Genomic DNA, 19,643 nt, shown 5'->3' with positions numbered 1-19,643 from the left:
GGAAAGGGTTTCCACGGGGTGGGGGAAAGGGGTGTGGAGAGGGCTGATGGGTCAGATAGATCCATGTCTGCCTCCTGGGGAGCGTACTGAAGGAGGGCTTGGAATGGAGGAAGGGTGAGAATAACTGAGGGCAGAGTAAGGGTTCGATGGTAGCGATAGAACGGACTGCGAGGGTGGTTGGTGGGGATCTAGAGGCAGATGCAGGCCCTGGGGGTGGGAAGGAGGTGATTAGGGAGATGAATGTGGGTGTGGGATTTTTGGGAAGGAATGGAATGCGCACGTTCATCTGGACATCCCCGAAGAAAAAGGGTTGAGGTAGGTAGGTAACAGAGGGGGGGTGGAATGCGATACTGGGGGGTGTCAACTGTGATGGGGGAAAGGAAATGGGTGACTGCGGGAGGGTAAAAGACAGAGGAGCGAAAATATAGCTGAATTAGTACCATGCTGTCCAAATCGAAAGTAAAATGAGAATTGTGGTGGGTGAGATTAGGTGCTGCAAGGCAGTGTGATCAGTGGGTGAATGGAGATGCAGGTCAGCTCAGATGAACAACTGAAAGTGAACCCCAGCAGTAAGCATTCAAAATGCTCAGGACATTGAGATGAGTGTGAAACACGTAGGATCTGCAAGCGTGTACTTGCATGAGGCTCCGAAAGGCCCGGCCACATAAATAATTTTCCCTCCAGAATCACTCGTGGGCCAGCTGCTCTCTCTGCGGTGACAGGTCTTCCGGGCTGCTTATTTCCACTTCTTTATTGGAGGAGTCCTCTTGGCTGCAGATGAGGGTGTGGGCGTGGATGGAGCTGAGGGACTAACTGGCTAAGAGTGTTGGTCCCTTGGCAGAGATCCTCGTGAACCAAAGTAGAGATAAATTAGTGTATGGCAGCAGAGTCAAAAGCAGGAGAGAGAGCACTCACAGTTGCGTTGAGGGAGGGATGATGTGATGGGTGTTTGCTGCCGACCTCACCGTCACTGCAGGCAGGGTCCAGATCCTCACCAGTCAGCATGATGGCATGCTCCTCAAAGCGAGTGAGGGGCCTAATGTGGGCCACTCCACCCTTGGTCTGGGACCGCGCCCTGTTGTTGTGAGCCAGCTTCTCCTACACGAAAACAGATGGAGATAGTGTGAGTAGGATACATGGCATTGCGCGGAATGTTTGTGTGTGAGCGGCGCTATGGACAGGAGTGAGGATGTGAGCTTGAAAGAATATGAGCCTGATGGAGATGTGAGGGTATGTGTGAGAGTTAGTGGTGTTGCCCCTTGAGGTGTGAGATTCCTGTGGATGTGTGATGGGTTTGTGAATGTGTGAGATGAGAGTGATGAGAAGAGTGACTTATCCTGGTGGAATGGATGAGACCATTCATCCTGTAGCAGCACTGGGTGGCTGTTCTCATGTGCAGGGCATTGGCACTGACCACCGCTGCCACTGCCTCTTAAAGTTGGTTGGTAGCACCGCTGCCAATCCTGCAGCCAGAGCTGGATTAGAGGTCATTGCGGCGGGCCTCCACAGAATCCAAAAGGCATTCCAGTAACATGTTGCTAAGCCTGGGGGCTGAAGTCTTCCTGCCTTTCGTGGACATCTTCCCTGCAGTAGTCGTGGCCTGGAAGTACTGAGATGTGTGCGCGCGGCTGGATTTTAAATAAGGTGCCAGGTGTGATGAAGCGGCAAGGTGATGGCAGGCAGGCAAATAAGAGCCCAGCCGCCATTGAAAGGGCGTGTTTCCCAGGAATGCATCATTAATGTGGTGGGTTTGGGATGATACAGCGTGAAAACCTGCCATCGCGGCCGGTGGGTAAAATGTCATTTTACCCACCCATCACCGCACTTAGTGCAAATCTGGGACAATTCCGCCTGTGGTTTCACAAATGGCCATATAAAAGTAAGGATATTATGTGTCAGTTATGTTCAATTCCTCTTGTAATAAAGGATAGCATTCCATTAGCCTTCTTGATTACATGATGTACCTGCATACTAACTTTTTGTGACTCATGCACAGGAATACCTAGATCCCTCTGCAACTTGAAATTCTGCAGTGGTTCTCCCTCTAAGTAATACTCTGCTTTTCTATTCTTCCAGCCAAAATGAACAACTTCACACTTTCCTATATTATACTCCATCTGCCAGATTTTTGCCCATTCACTCAACCTATCTACATCCATCTGCAAACTCCTTATGTCCTCTTCACAACATACTTTCCTACTTATCTTTGTGTCATCTGCAAATTTAGCTACCATGCCTTTGCTGCCCCCACCTCAGCCATTGATGTAAATTGTAAAAAGTTGAGGCCCCAGCACAGACCCCTGCAAGACTTCTCTCGTCATATTCTGCTAATCAGATAAAAACCCATTTATGCGTACTGTTTTCTGCCAGCCAGCCAATCTTCTATCCATGCTAATATGTGACCCCCTACACCATGAGCTTATATTTTCCACAATAGCTATTGATGTGGCACCTTATCAAATGCCTTTTGGAAATCCAAGCACAGGATGTCTACAGGCTCCCCTTTATCCATAGCACATGTTACTCCTTCAAAGAACTCTAATAAATTGGTTAAACATGAATTCCCTTTCACAAAACTATGTTGATTCTTCCTAATTGCCTTAGAAAAGCTTAAGTGCCCAGCTTTAACCTCTTTAATGATAGATTCTAACATCTTTCCCAAGGCAGTCATCAAGCTAACTGGCCTACAGTTTCTTGTTTTCTGCCTCCCTCCCTTCTGGAATAGAGGGATTATATTTGCTACTTTCCAGTCTGATGGAAACTTTCCAGAATGTAGGAAATTTGGGAAAATTAACACCAGCGCATCAACTACCTCATTAACAACCCTTTTAAGACCCTAGGGTGATGTCCATCAGGACCTAGAGACTTGTTAGCCTACAGCTCCATCAGTTTGCTCAGTACCACTTCCCTGTGATTGTAATTTCATTAAGTTCCTCCCTCTTCCACTTCCTGATTTACAGATATTACTGGAATGTTTTTTGTATCCTCCACAGGGAAGACAGAAGCAAAACATTTGTTCATTTCATCTGCCATTTCCTCATTATCTACTATTAACTCCTTATTCTCACTCTCTAGAGAACCAACACTCACGTTACTTTTTTCCTTTTTAAATACCTGTAGAAAATCTTGCTATCCATCTTTACATTTCTAGCTAGCTTCCTCTCTCACTCTAATTTATTTCCTTTGATTAACCTTTTAGTCTCCTCACCTAAGTCACTGATGTAAATTGTAAAAGGTTGAAACCCCAGCATTCCTTATATTCTGACCAATCATCTGACCTGCCGCTCATCTTCGTGCAGTTATATGTTTTTTCCTTAAGTTTGATGCTTTCCTTAACTCTTTTAGTTAGCCATGGATGGTGGGTCCTCTCTTTAGAATTTTTCTTTATAGTTCGAATATACTTATTCTGAGTATTCTAAAATATCCCCTTAAATGTCTGCCACTGCTTCTCTATTGATCCATCCCTGAGACTAGTATCCCAGTTCATTTCAGCTAGCTCAGCTTTCATGCCCACATAGTTGCCCTTATTTAATTTTAAAATAATAGTCTTAGGCTGACTCTTCTCCCTTTCAAACTGGATGTAAAATTCAATTATATTATGGTTGCTGCTACCTAGGGGTGCCTTTACTTGGAGATCATTAATTAATCCTTTCACATTACACAATACCAAGTCTAATATAACCTGCTCTCTGGTTGGTTCCAGAACGTGATGTTCTAAGAAACTACCTCAAAAGCATTTTACGAACTCCTCATCCAGGCTACTACTGCCAATCTGATTTTACCAGTTTATGTAGATTAAACTCACCCATGATTATTGCTATCCCGTTATCACAAACACTCAATATTTCTTCTTGTATACTTTGTCCTACATTGTGGTTACTGTTAGGGAGCCTGTAGACTATTCCCATTAGTGGCTTCTTTCCCTTAGGTATTCCTCATCTCCACCAAAACCGATTCCAAATCCTGACCTCCTGAACCAAAGTCATCTCTCACTATTTCATAAATGCCATCCTTGATTAACCGTTCTACCCCTCCACCTTTACCTAGCTTCTCATTCTTCTTGAATGTCATATACACCTCAATATTCAGGAACCAATCCTTGTCATCCTGCAGCCACATCTCCGTAATGGCTATCAGATCATATCTGTTTACTTCAATGTGTGCTTTCAATTTGTTTACTTTATTATGAATGCTATGTGCATTCAGATACAAAGCCTTTAGTTTTATCTTTTTGCTATCTTTTTAACATCTAGTCTTGGTTGTTGTTGTATTCTTAGGTTGTTTTCTCTCTGTCCCTTCCTGCCATCTCTGACCTTCGTTCCCCATATTACTATTTTCCTCTCTTATCTTGTCTCTACTCCTTGGTATACCACATCTTTCCACATTTGATCCTTTGCCCCCACTATTTAGTTTAAAACCTTCTCTTATTCCCTAAGTAATGCATTTCCCAAGAACACTGGTCCTAGCATGGTTCAGTTGTAGACTGTCCCAACAATATAGCCTCCACCTTCCCCAGTACTGGTGCCAGTGCCCCACAAAGCGGACCCACTGCTCCCACACCAGTCTTTGAGTCACGTATTCATCTCTTTAATTTTATGTACCCTATGCCAATTTGCATGCAGCAACAATTACATGAATCAGTTTGTAAAACACTGTGCTCCGAAAACAGTGAACTATAGTAACATAATTGCGATGCTTATACAGAGCTGTGTATTTTCTCTCCAGAAGAATCTCTTCCTTTAAGAAGATACAATTAGAAAATCTTTTTAACACTGAAAAAATTACAACACTGTATAATGAATGACTAATAATGATTGAAGAGTCTGGAACATTAAACTGTGGTGGTTATTGAATTTCTGTATGAAACCTCCTGTATAATTCAGCTGCTTTCATTTGACAAATCAAATTTCTTTTAAAAGTACACATTGGATTTTTATTCAATACAAAAACATTATGCACACTATACATCAACAGGCATCAAGTTGTGGATAAAACCAAATTTAAAAAAAAACCTGTCAAGATTTTCTTATATAGCTTTACAATTATTTTTACTTAATGTAACACGGACACATATTATAGATATTTGCAGGATAACTTTGGAAAATCAGGTGTATTTTTTTCTTTATTAACATTAGAACCAGAGAACTTTAAAGAGAGGGTGGCTGCAATACAAAGGGGAAATATGTAGCATTGGGAAGTTAAATAAAATCTCAGTTATCCTCATTTCCATCTATTTTCTTGAAAAATATTTATTTTGTTTAAATAAAAATTGTGCAATGACATTTTCCAGACCTGCACCGTGTGATGTGGTACTGTATTGTAGTCATGCATTGAGTCTTCTGAATAATAGTTTTCACCTGACATGCATATTAATGCGTTTATATATTATTAGATTAGAAAAAGGATCATCTTTTGCTGCACTATAATCTCTCAGTTTAAGAGAAGAAACTATTTATTCTATGCTGTACACCTCCTAATTTACAGCCAACTATTATTCATTTACCAGACAATTTTACAAATGTTTAACACTGAATTTTATTTGCTTGTTATAAAACTTCATATTTACTATAATACAATTACATATTTAAAATATATATATATATATATATTACAAAAAGAGGGCATATACTCTATGAAATTCTTCAGGATCAGGTCAAAATTTACACTGTTATATATTGTAAACATAACATAAATATTAAAAGGGACATTTGCCAGAATAATGAATGAATAGGATAAAATGCATCTGACTAGTATTGGCACTGCCTTGTTTTAAACTCTCATTTCTAACCTGCAGGAACTGCTGTCTGTTTCATTCTCTTCTTCACTCCCTTCGTCCTCAGCTTCATGCTTGTCATGCCAACGTGTACCCTCACAACTGTCAGCGGTAAACTCAAACACAGGGAGATCCGGGCCATAGGACTTATGCCATGGTGGTGAATTTTCAATTTCCTGTTGGCTGGGTCTCTGGTAGTTAATGGAAGCCAATGGTAGAGGCAGGTGCCCAGGGTCTAAGAATTTCCTTCCATTATTTGTTGCACCTTGCTCTTTGTTCCAAAAATCTCCCAGACGACTGTCATTGGATGTAACAGGTTGGGATGCAGGATGACCAAACCACCGCCATCGGATGCGTAAAATCTGCTTCACATCAAATTCTTTGCGAGAAACAGACATTCTCTGTTCACCTAAGCAATTGTCAAGGCAACAGAGGAGGCTCTGCTGTACTGTAAGGCAGCACAGTATATAGCACAGCTCAGTCCAAATAGATATTCTTTCCAGATTCCTGCTTCTGGCTGAATGAAACAAGATTGCTTTCACATGGAAATAAAATCTTCTTAAATCTCCACCATCAGAATATCAACTAATGACAAAGATGATGAGGATAATGTGGAGAGGAGGCAGGGACAAGGCTGTGCCTTCAATCAAGTGCAACTCTTAATCAACTTACATTATAACAATCAATGCACTTTACATTATCTTCATCTCTACATCCTGACAAGCTGCTTTCAAAAACACTGACAGCATTCATTAAACCCTTTTTGAAAGCTGAACACCATCACTCCCCTTCCTCTGAACCACAAATGAGTGCAAGAGTAACTTGCATGTAGCAACCTATCACAGTCTTTTCCAATCACATTCCCACCTCTTTATTAACTCTTTAAATATTCTCCTTGGCATCTTACTGCAATATGCACAGCAATATTAATACCTCAGGTTTTTGTGCATCTTTCAAGATTGTGTTTAATTTTAAAAAAATATCATTTCAAAGATTAATAAAAACTGTTCAGTAAAGAAGTAAATAAAAACATTACTTTCATTTCCGCAATTGATTGAAAAAAAGCTACCTTCGTTGTAGAGGGTTAGGCATGATGCATTAAAGGAATTTGTGATTAGATTCTGAGTGTTTCAGTTGTCTGAAGTACTACATGGCTTATTTGATTGGCTTTCGTAGTAATCAGTTACTCATATTTTACTTTAGCAGGTGATGATCCTCTAAAACTACAGGACAAATCTATTAAATATTAGCCCGGTTCTTCAAAAATATTGAATATGTTAAAATTAAAGTTCAGATGTTTCACAATTTTCACTTTTCATTGCAGGGTTCAAAATCAGCTCTTCCAGATGGGCTAAAAACCACCTTTCGGTTGGCTTGTTTTGGATGGTCTCAACCTAGCTCCAAAATGATCATTTTGGTGTAATTTGATATATTTTGACTGCCACCGGAACCAGTGCTCCTGCTCCTTCGTAATTCAGGCTGAAACTCAAACTTATTTTCCTTCTGGGGTATTGTGTAGCTTTTATGGCAACTAATACTAGAATCATAGAAAGTACAACACAGCTGAAGGCTAATCAGTCTATTGTGCCTCTGTCAATGCAAGCTCTTCAGCTGAAGCTATCAACCTCGTACCTTTACTGTGCCCTTCCCCGTTTTCATTAATACTCTTTCATAAATAATTGTTCAGTTTGATAAATTATGTTACAGTCTTTACTTCAACAGCTACTTGAAGTAAAAAAAATCTGGTGGCTAAATGTAACGGCGTCCAAAAAGGGATATAGTATTGTAACATACGATTAACCCGAGCTCACGGATTGCAATGCAGGCAGCATGCTAACTTGTGTTACATGCTCATTTCAATCATCAGTAAAAGCATTGTTGATTGCCCGGGTGCATCAGCATGGGGCCAATACTACAAATACCTAGCACCACTTCAAGTTAGCCTGTATCTCTTAAAAGGAAGGTGCATTGTGGCTGGAGCAGTGTTGCCTGTCATGCAGGACTTGGACCTGGGAAACACTGAAGAATGACATTAAGTGAGAGAGTGGACTCCATGATTTTTGAACAGTGTATTAGAGGCCTTGTGGAAGAGGTGGAAAGGGGCAGAGATGGCCCATATCTACACAGGCCAGGAGGCCTTCTGGACAGATATTCATAAGGTAGTGAGAGCATATAGCAGTGGCAGTCAATACAAGCAGTTAAGCCTGAGAACCTGTATGCAGTGCGACAAGAAGTTCAATGACCTCACACCAGTGAGAAAGGTCAGTGAATGCATCTTCAAATGCCATATCCTACAAGTTGCACCATTTGCCTTGGATACTGCTCAAATAATGACACCCCCGTCACTTATCTAGCAACAATCTCTATCACTCAGGACTCATCCCCGACATTCATAAGCTCCACCAACCCTCACACACTTAACACTGCTGCAAATCTCATCACCTACAACTCACAGATTCCACACATTGTCAGTATTCAAATATGACTGACACATTACCCAGATTGCACAACATTCAATTACACATTTCCTTCTCTCTTGCAGGGCAAAGTGATCTACAACAGGAGTTCAGCAAGAAATAACTGGAGAGGGCCAAGCCCACTTGCATGTTCCAACCCACTAGAAGGAGGCTGTGCTGGCCATTATTGGGCTGGTTATTACTGAGGCTGTGGCCAGTGATGGTGTGTAACCATGAAAAATGACGGTATCCGCACACCTAATCCTCTTTCTCACATCCCAACCCACCCTCATCCCACACTCACTTCTGATTTACAGGTATAAAGTAAAGCGATGGCATAAGTATCACCTTTTAATCTCCCCCCATCCCTGCACCAAAGCCTTACTCCTGTGCCTTTCTCCTTTCAGTTACCCAAGACGTGCAACTTGGCCAGGCACTGGAGAAGCAGCAAGAAAATAGTGATGATAAAAAAATGCATCATCAATCAATTTCACACTCGCAGCCACCAACTCAGATACTGACACTGTGTATAATTTAGAGGGTAGCTTAGATTCAGGATCTGGATATGGTGAGACTCTGGCATGAGTGGCCTGCAGCCAGGGCAGGGGAAAGGATGGGGTGCCAACTCACCAGAAGGTGAGGTTGCACATGAGTTCTGTTGCTGAGTACCCAAATTACTGCTTCAATGAGGCAGCTTAGTGAGGAAAGCTGATAGGTAGGCACCACAAAATGCATTTTTAAAATTTATTCTTTCATGGGATGTGGGCATCACTAGCTTGGCCAACATTTATTGCCCATTTCTAAATGCCCTTGAGAAGATGATGGTGTGCTGCCTTCTTAAACCGCTATGTCCATATTGTGTAGATATACCTGCACTGCTGTTAGGGAGAAAGTTCCAGGATTTTGACCCAGCGACTGTGAATGGACAGCAATATAGTCTGTGGCTTGGAGCAGAGCTTACAGGTGATGCTGTTCCCATGCATCTGCTGCCTTTGTCCTTGGAGGTGGTCGAGGTCGTGGGTTTGGAAGCTGCTGTTGAAGGAAGCTTGACAAGTTGCCGAAGTGCATCTTGTAGATGGTACACACTGCAGCCACTGTGCATCGATGGTGGAGGGAGTGAGTGTCCAAGGTGGTGGATGGGGTGCCAATCAAGCGGGTTGCTTTGTTCTGGATGGTGTCGAGCTTCTTAAGTGTTGTTGGAGCTGCACTCATCCAGCCAAGCGCATGGTATTCCATCACACTCCTGACTTGTAGATGATGGGCAGGCTTTGGGGAGTTAGAAGGTAAGTTACTCGCCACAGGATTCCCAGCCTCTGATCTGCTTTTGTAGCCATAGTATTTATATAGCTGGTCCAATTCAGTTTCTGGTCAATGGTCACCCCAGAATATTGGTAGTGGGGGCTCAGTGATGGCAATGCCATTGAGTGAAGGGAAGCATTGGGAAGTTTGCGGAAAGCCTGCGGTCAGTCAAGGAGAATGATCCCGCTGTTTTCTCTCCCAAAAACAGAATTTACCCTCCCACCCCGGCTGCTCTGCCAGTGTGCTTGTTATTAACCATCAGCCAGCTACCTCAGACTGCTGCCGCCATGCCAAGACGGTGCAATTTGTAGCCAGGCCTTCTTAGCCCAGAGCTGCTCAAGGGCAAGGGCAGCCTTTAAGCCCATTGGCAATCTCCTCCATTGAAAGTCAACACCTTCCACCAGCCAGCCATGCTGCAGCCACTGGGGTAGCACTACACTGGAGAACTAGAACACTGTTAAAGACAGGGGAGAGATGGTAGGATGGTCTCCCCTTTTTCATCTCTTGACTGACCAAAGACAGATGTGTTTTAAAAAGTGTTTAACCTCGAGTGCTATAACTCTTAAGAACAGAAAATGGCAGATTTTAAAAAGGATAAATATTTATTACTCAAGACCCAAAATGTATATGCAATAACATCCACACACACAGACACAAACACTGACACACAACAAAAGAGATATCATACACTTAGGTCTTAGAAGTCCAAAATTTGCAGTCATACTTCCTTATTTCAAGACATGTTGCTGTGATTTCCTTTTTGGTACATTGAAGAAATAAAGATTGGATGTTTATGAAGATGGATTTGCAGTGGATTACTGCTTAGGGAGCAGGTTTCTCTGGCTTAGCTCCAGTCGAGGTGCAGTTCAACCCCTGTGCGAAAACCTGGTTTGGTTCCTTCAGATAGATAGGTAAAGGCCAACCTGAATTTGCTGACTCCTAATGGATTTTAGGCAGGGTCCTGTTCTTTAACTGGTCTGAAACTCTTGTTCTTTCTTTCTGCCTCGTGCTTCCAAAACGTGTTTTATTAAATGTTCTTTATCAGAAACCTGGTTTCTGTCACGTGACCATAGTATCTGTTTTTCAGTGTCCTCACAAATGGTCTCCGTTGCTTTCGCCATTGACATTCAATGGTGTTCGAGTTTCACCCATTTACATATCCTTGTGATAGAATGGGGTTTTGGAATTCCACTCTGCAGCTGAGAAGCCTGCAAGTCCATTGTGAGCTAGTTTCTGCAACAATTTAGATAATGGCAGCACTAATCCATAGGAGAGGCTTGTTGCATTTTAATGCCTTCTCAATAAAATGGCTTCAAAGATTTCTTGAATTTTATTGTCTTGCCCAGGCATGCAGGGTAGCTTCCAGGACCATGTAGATCCATGTATATTGACAGAAAAGAAAAAGGTCACCTGACCTCTCAATTCCATTTTGTTTCAAAAGCAGTGTGTCCACTCTCCATTTTGTTTTAAAAGTAGTGTCTATTTTCTGTAAATCTGAGCGTCTATGCTGCATGAGCCTCACAATAGGCAAAGCCACACAGAATACAAGTATTAAGAGAATACACAAGGGTGATTAATTAACATATGTATGCAATATTTTCTTAATTCGTTCATGCTGCTGACTAGGCTAGTGTTTATTGCCCCATCCCTAATTGCCCTTGAGAAGGTGGCGGTGAGCTGTCAAGAATAGACTCCTGTGTTTACAGCACAGGAGGCAGCCATTTGGCCCATCATGTCCACACCAGTCAACACTAATCCCATTTTCCAGCGCTTGGCCCATAGCCCTGGAGGCTATGCCAACACAAGTGAATATCTAAATACTTCTTAACTGTTACGAGAGTTTCAGACTCAACCACCCTTTCAGGCAGAGAGTTCCAGACTCCCACCAACCTCTGGGTGAAAATATTCTCCCCAACTCCCCTCTTAGCCTTCTACCTCTTACCTTAAATCTATGCCCCCTAGTTATTGACCTCTCTACTAATGGAAAAAGTGCCTTCCTATCCACGCTATCTATGTTCCTCATGATCTTATATATCTCTATCAGGTCCCCTCTCAACCTTCACTGCTCCAAGGAAAACAACCTCAGCCTATCCAATCTTTCCTCATAGCTCAGACCCTCCATCCCAGGCAGCATCCTGGCAAATCTCCTCTGCACCCTCTCCAGTGAAATCACATCCTTCCTATAATGTGGTGCACACAGTACTCCAGCTGTGGCTAAACCAGCATTTCATACATTTCCAGCATAGCCTCTCTGCCCTTGTAATCTATGCCTCGGCTAATAAAAGAAAGTATCCCATATGTCTCTTTATCTACTTGCCCTGCTACCTTCAGGGATCTGTGGATATGCATACCAAGGTCCCTCTGATCTTCAGTACTTTCCAGGGTCCTATCATTCATAGTGTAATCCCTTGCCTTGTTAGTCCTTCACAAGTACCTCATGCTTTTCTGGGTTGAATTCCGTTTGCCACCACTCTGCCCACCTGACCACTCCATCGATATCCTCCTGCAGTTTACAGCCATCCTCTTCACTATTTACCACCCTACCAATTTTCGTACCCCCTACATTTAAGTCCAAATCATTTATGTACACCACAAACAGCAAGGGCCCCCAACACTGAGCCCTGTGGAACCCCACTGGAAACAGACTTCCAGTCACAGAAACATCCCCCTACCATCACCCTCTGCTTCCTGCCTCTCAGCCAATTTTGGATCCAACGTGCCACTTTGCCTTGGATCCCATGGGCTCTTACTTTCTCGACCAGTCTGCCATATGGGACCTTATCAAAAGCCTTGCTAAAGTCCCCTTCTTCTGACTGGCGGGCACCCATTCCCTCTCTGCTTGCACTTCTTTAAGCTGCGTGGTGACCACATCCTGAAATGTGCTATCCACAAACCTCTCAGCCTTGTGAATGCACCGTGGTGCCCCCAGCTGCCGCTCAAGCTCCAAAACCCAGAGCTCAAGTTGCTCCAGTCGGAAGCACACTTGGTCATCCAGACCGTCAGGAGTGTCTAGGATTCCCCAAATAGCGCAGGATGTGCAAATCATGGGACTGAGCTCCCCAGACATATCTTAACTAAATAGAATACAAACCCTTGCTTTTATTTTACCCTTACTCCTACTTGATGCTAGATCCTCTAGGTGCTGCTGACTGCCTGTACAAAAGTCCTCCTCTCATACTCTCCTCTTGAACTGCTACAGTCCAAGTGGTGTAGGTACGCCCAAAGTATTGTTTGGGAGTGGGGTTCCTGGAATTTGACCCAATGACAGCGAAGGAAAGGCGATATATTTCCAAGTCAGGATGGTGAGTAGTTTGGAGGGGAACTTCCAGTTGGTGGTGTTCCCATTTGTCTGCTGCCCTTATCTTTCTAGATGGTAGCAGCCATGGGTTGAAAGGTGCTGTCTAAGGAGGCTTGGTGAGTTCCTGCAGTGCATCTTGTAGATAGTACACAGTGCTGCCACCATCGGTGGTATTTGGAGTGAATGTTTGTTGATGGGGTGCTAATCAAATGGGCTGCTTTGTCCTGAATGGTGTCAAGCTTCTTGTGTTGTTGGAGCTGCACTCACCCAGGCAAGTGGAGAGTATTCCATCACACTCCTGACTTGTGCCTTGAAGATGGTGGACAGGTTTTGGGGTGTCAGGAGTTGAGTTACTCGCTACAGGATTTTTAGCCTCTGACCTGCTATTGTAGCCACAGTATTTATATGGGTAGTCCAGTTCAGTTTCTGGTCAAAGCTAACCCTCAGGATGTTGATAGTGGGAGATTCAGCAATGGTAATGACATTGAACATCAAGGGGCAGTGGTTAGGTTCTTTTTTGTTTGAGATGGTCATTGCCCTGCACTTGTGTGGCACGAATGTTACTCGCCACTTGTCAGCCCAAGCCTGGATATCATCCAGGTCTTGCTGCATTTGGGCTCTGAGGAGTCGCAAATGGTGCTGAACATGACATGTTTTCATTTAAAAATTTGGTTTTGAATGTTTATTTTGTCATGGCTTTTATTTTTGCATTGTGGCCAAGTGAACACTATGATAGTCAGTGACAGAGGAAAGGTATGGTGTGGAACTGTGATTACTGGTATTGAACTTGGATGAATTCTTCATAGCTTTCCCAATAAAAAGGGGCTGTCAAGGGTATCTTCTCTCTTCCTCTTCATCTCCTTATGGTTCTACACTTCCTCATCACTGCCATATAGCTGGTGGCATGGGCTGTCTCCTTCAATGTGGTGAGGTCGTGTAGCATGCAGCAGACCTCCACATATCTTGACACACATTCTGCGAAGCACTGTAGAGCTTCACCAGAGTGGCCCTGGCAGCAAAAGCATTGTTTAAGCCAATCAATGATTTGCTCCATCACATTTTGTGTGGCAGCTGGCTTTCATTGTAAGCATTGTTGCAAAAGACTGCAGGAACAGTTTGGCAGGTGCTCAAGAACTTGTTTGAAGACTTCATGGCTTCTGCACAAACTAATTGCTCCCAGACATGAATAGACAAATAAGCATTCCCCTTGGAACACAGCGTGACTTAGAAAATGACTGAGGTTACGTAAAATAGAACAAGCTGCTGGAAGAGGGAGGAAGTGGGAAAGAAGATCCTTCAACAGGAGGCTATATCCCACCCACTGTGTTAATGAAGCAATTCTCTTCCCTGAACCTCAACGATAACCTCAACATGTGCGTGGGTTTCACACCAAAGCCACAGATCATGCTGTCAGTGGAGAGCTCTTGTCATCTTGTATCCACCATTTGGTTTACTATAGTGGCTCAGATACAGCTGGCACAGCACACTGCTGCAAAGTGAAGGTATCATAACTGCTGTCAGGATACCAAGCATTGACCTGCAATTATTCTCTACTTATGGTTATACAGCAATTGGGTGTTGAGGGACTGGAATCCTTGTCACTTCTTGTATGGGGCAGAGTTGACATGCGGTGCCCGCAAAACGATGTGCAAAGAGTCAATAGCATCCTGCACCGTGGGGAACCCTGTAACAGGGACTGTAGCAGTTCAAGACAGCAGCTCACCACCACCTTCTCAAGGGCAATTCAGGATGGGCAATAAATGCTGGCCTACCCAGTAATGCTCATATTCTGTAAATGAATAATAAACGGAAACCCTTGGGAAGCCACATGCTCACTTCACTTCCTTCGCTTTGGCAGGAGAAAATGAAATGTAGTTAGCTTTCACTGAATATAGAACCTTCTACAACCTCGCTTATGCAACAGTGGATGGCAAACTGTGAAATGTTGTAAATATCTCCAGCTCCAGCCTGAAAGGAGCCAGAAGCATGAAAATTCATTGTTACGGTCACCTTTACACTCACTAGCAGTGGGGTCCTCACTGTTTTGAAGTTCCAGTTATAGTTGCAACAATGGACACACTTCAGTGAGGGCAGCCCTATGGGGGCACAAACATCTCACACCCCACATCCTCCCTCTTCCAGCAGCTTGACCTGTTCTATGTAACTTCTGTCATTCTTCAAGTCATACTGTATTCCAAGGAGAATTGTTATTTGTGCATTCATGTCTGGAAGCAACTGGTTTGTGTAAGGATGCCTTGAAGTCATCAAAAAGTCCTTCAGCACTTGCAAAACTGCTCCTGCAAACTTTTACAACTTCAATCAACTACAAAAAGCACTAGAATACTTTTAGAGTCAAAGCAACAGCCTAAAGAAATTAACCAACAATAAGTTGATGATCCCTTTAAATTGCACTGGTGAGGAGATAAACGTGCAGGTGTAATCTGGAGCATGGAGTTCCAAAATGGCACACAGACTGACATCATGCTCTGCCTGCACTACATACTTCTGGTGGATACTCACTGAGCACTAACTAATGTTGTTACCAATATGGCATCCGGCACAACTTGCCCCGTGTGTGCATGCTGCTGTTGTCATTTTGGAAACCTAAACACAGTCATAGAACCCAAAATACTGGCACAATGGATCTCAATTTCTTGCCATTCATGTCCTTAAGACCTTTGGTGGAACAATACTTCCAATTTCATCTCCTAGTGAGTCTGTTTCCTAGAAATTTGGGCTTGCCTATTTTTAAGCACCTTAGCTGCACTGTGGTAAGGGTCTGCCCATATTAGTGCACCAAGTTCCAAATTTGGGTTGGACTGTGCAGATTGGAAGAAGAACAGGTGAGTCTCAGAGCCTGTGATCAGGTAAAAAGATTGCATACCCTGGGAGTACTGTAGTGGAAGATGTTTGGGTGTGCTTTGGGATCTTACTTTTCTTCACTCATGAGATGTGGGCTTCGCAGAGAAGGCTACCATTTATTTCCCATCCCTAATTGACCTCCATGGTGTGGCTGGGACACCTCAGAGAGCAGGAGTTCCTCAGGGTAGTATCCTAGGCCCAAATATCTTCAGCTTCTTCATCAATGACCTTCCCTCCATTATAAGGTGAGGTAGGGATGTTCGATGATGATTGCACAATGTTCAGCACCATTTGTGACTCTTCAGATACTGAAACAATCCACGTTCATATGCAGCAAGACCTGGACAATATCCAGGTTTGGGCTGACAAGTGGCAAGTAACATTCGCACTACACAAGTGCCAGGCAATGACCATCCCCAACAAGAGAGAATCCAATCACTTCTCTTGAAGTTCAATGGCATTACCATCACTGAATCCCCCGGTACCAACATCCTGGGAATTACCATTGACCAGAATCTCAGCTGAACCAGCCACATAACTACAGTGGCTACAAGAGCAGGTCAGAGGCTAGGATTCCTACAGTGGATAACTCACCTCCTAACTCCCCAAAGCCTGTCCGCCAACTACAAGGCACAAGTAAGGAGTGTGTTGGAATACTCTCCACTTACCTGGATGAGTGCAGCTCCAACAACAGTTGAGAAGCTTGACACCATCCAGGACAAAGCAGCACACTTGATTGGCACCCCATCCACAGACATTCACTCCCTCCACCACTGACGCACAGTGGCAGCAGTGTGTACCATCTACAAGATGCACTGCAGGAATTCGCCAAGCCTCCTTAAACAGCACCTTCCATACCCACAACCATCAAGAAGGACAAGGGCAGCAGACATATGGGAACACCACCACCTGGAAATTCCCATCCAAGCCCTTCACCATCCTGACTTGGAAATATATCGCTGTTCCTTCACTGTCACTGGGTGAAAATCCTGGAAATCCCTTCCTAACAGCACTGTGGGTGTACCTACAGCACATGGACTGCAGTGGTTCAAGAAGGCAGCTCAACACCACCTTCTCAAGGGCAGTTAGGGATGGGCAACAAATACTGGCCACGTCCGGTGAATGAATAAAAAGAAGAGATCAGAGGCAAGGAATTGTGCGATGAGTAACTCACCTTCTGACTCCCCAAAGCCTGTCCACTATCTCCAAGGCACAAGTCAGGAGTGTGATGGAATACTCTCCACTTACCTGAATGAATGCAGCTCCAACAACACTCAAGAAGCTGGACAAAGTAGCCCGCTTGATTGCCACCCCATCCACTAGCTTAAAATCCACTCCCTCCAATACAGAGACAGTGCCAGCAGTGTGTGCCATCTACAAGATGCATTGCAGCAACTTACCAAGGATCCTTTGAGAGAACCTTCCAAACCCATGACCTCTACCAGCTCAAAGGGCAGCTAGATGCATTGGTGTTCCTGCAAGTTCCCCTCCAAGCCACTCACAATTCTGACTTGTAACTATATTGTAATTCCTTCATTGTTGCTGGGTTGAAATCCTGGAACTGCCTTCCAAATAGCACTATGGGCGTCTGGGTGTAAAGGGCCTGCAGGAGTTCAAGAAGGCGGCTCACCACCAGCTTCTCAAGGGCACTTAGGAATGGGAAATAAATATGGCCTAGCCAGAAACTACCACACCCCATGAAATGATTTTTTTTAAAGTTAGGACTCAGCCACATTTCTCTGCGTAGGAGTCACATGTAGGCCAGGCTGGGCAAAGATGGCAGGTTTCCTCCACCAAAGGGCATAGTGAACCAGATGGACTTTTAAAACAATCTGGTAGTTCCAGGGTCACCATTACTACTATTAGCTTTGCTAGACATGTAGACGTGTTATTGAATTAGACACGTAAAAATTAGATGTGCAAAAGTATTAGATGAACTCAAGATCACTTACCGACATTCAGGTTTTTAATTTCCTACAGCTGAATATGTGAAAAAGCATCCAGAATCAGTGCAACCACTTCAGTCATCCTGAAACACAGAAGGTTTCACATGAAATCTCACAATATTGTACAATTACATTCACATGATTCACAACTTTAAGTGATAACTTGGGTGCCAGTCAATGACAAGGTCCCACAGTAACTAAATAACTGAAAAATAACAAGATATATTCATATCACTATGAGAATTAAGGTGACCAAAAGGTACTAAATACATCAGAAATATATTTAGCTACTTCCAAAGCCTATCGTCAGCCTTCTTAGAAACATCTATCATCAAATAACTTTTAAACATCTATCAGCTCAATCCTATCTATTTCACCTTAATTTCTCAATGATGTTCTGATTTTTCCAACAACTGACACAAAAGGCATTCAATTGATAACTGTAGAGGACTTTCATTATGATTATTTATTAATAATTGAGAAATTGCTAGGTGGCACAGACAAACATAGTGTTAACATAAAAATCACTAAACCAAAACACTAAAGAAGAAAATTGGCATGTTAGTCACAGAAACATAGAATCTTATAGCACAGAAGGAGGCCATTTGTGCCTGTGCCGGTCCTTTGAAAGAGCTTTCCAAATGGTCCCACTCCCCCCAGCTCTTTCCACATGGTTCTACTAATTGTTCCTTTTCAAGTACACATCAACTCTCTTTCAGCAGTTAATACTGAATCTGCTTCCATCACCTCTCAGGGAAGTGTATTCCAGATCACAACAACTTACTGCATACAAAAAAATTCTCTTTGTCTCCCATTGGTTCTTTTGCCAATTATCTAAATTTTGTGTCCTCTAGCCACCAAATATTCTGCCACTAGAAACATTTTCTCTTTATTTATTCAGTCAAAGCCCCTCAACAACAACTTGTATTTATATAGCACTTATAACATAATAAAATGTGCCAAGGTGCTTCCAAGGTGCATTATAAAACAAAATATGACACCAAACCACATAAGGAGATATTAGGGCAGATGATCAAGAACTTTGTCACAGAGGTAGGCTTTAAGGAGTGTATTAGAGGAGGAAATCAATGGAGAGGTTTAGGGAGAGAAGTCCAGAGCTTAGGGCTAGGCATCTGAAGCTAAAACTACCAGTATTGAAGGGATTAAAATCAGGGATGCTCAAGAGGTTGGAATTAGAGGAGCGCAGATATCTCGGAGGGTTATAGCCCGGGAAGAGATTACAGAGTTAGCGTGGGGCCAACTGAAAAATAACAAGATATATTCGTATCGCTACGAGAATTAAAGTGACCAAAAGGTATAAAATACGTTTATCTATGAATAAAGAAAAACTTTAGCACATTCTTCACTTGTAGTATAATGCACCAGAAATGCATACCCCATTAAAATTCAATAAGCAGTTATGAGGGAATCTGTGTTTTTAAATTTAATTTGGAATTTTTGAGGAAACTAAAACAGAAAGTGAACTGAAAAGGGAACAGAAAAGGAAACAAAACAGGTAAACACTGAAAAGAAACTGAACCTCCCAATTTCAAAGGAAACAAAAGCAAACTGAGGTTTGGAAACGAAAACCTCTGGAAAACTGAATCTGTTGAAAAGATATAAAAAACACAGATCAGTCCAAGCTGAACAGTAGCAGTTGATGAATCCTATGGTGTGACACAGGCAAGTTTAAGAAGGCAGTTAGATCCAGAAGTTAAAAATAAGTTGCTGCAGCTGTTTCTGAAGATAACATTGGTGGGCCTACTCCTCCTGACTGAGTGGAGCAGGTTCTACAGATGTGTGATGTGTGGTGAAGACCGTGCCTGTGGAACTTGGGTTGTTTGTGCGCTGCTGTCGGCTGAGGATCAGACTAGCTCCTAGAAAAAGAGAGGAACTTAGGTTCCTCACGAGGAAGACAAAGTTGTGAACAACTTTGAGACCGAGTGTGATCACTAATGTCTGAGTGGACTACTGAGCCAATTTGTAAGAAATGTCTTAGTTGTATCTGT

At 43.0% G+C, this 19,643-nt stretch overlaps 1 protein-coding gene across 8 annotated transcripts in view; it reads right to left on the bottom strand.

Annotated features, from left to right (window-relative positions):
- The window catches only part of LOC121276574 (kelch-like protein 5), a 187,960-nt gene that overhangs the window by 134,145 nt on the left and 34,172 nt on the right, over window positions 1–19,643 (bottom strand). For 7 of the 8 annotated variants that reach the window (XM_041185155.1, XM_041185165.1, XM_041185173.1 and 4 more), the window contains one exon: window positions 17,641–17,717. Coding sequence is in view for 1 of the 8 variants with exons in the window: in XM_041185210.1 (XP_041041144.1) it covers window positions 5,789–6,171 (383 nt within the window). In the remaining 7 variants the exon portion in view is untranslated. Of the gene's footprint in view, window positions 1–5,788; window positions 6,196–17,640; window positions 17,718–19,643 lie in introns of those variants that run through there. The other variant, XM_041185210.1, reaches the window with a different exon arrangement.

The sequence above is a fragment of the Carcharodon carcharias genome, chromosome 1 (assembly GCF_017639515.1).
Source record: "Carcharodon carcharias isolate sCarCar2 chromosome 1, sCarCar2.pri, whole genome shotgun sequence".
Lineage (NCBI taxonomy): Eukaryota > Metazoa > Chordata > Chondrichthyes > Lamniformes > Lamnidae > Carcharodon > Carcharodon carcharias.
The sequence above is the reverse complement of the archived record's forward strand: the minus strand, read 5'-3'. Positions and strand labels throughout refer to the sequence as shown.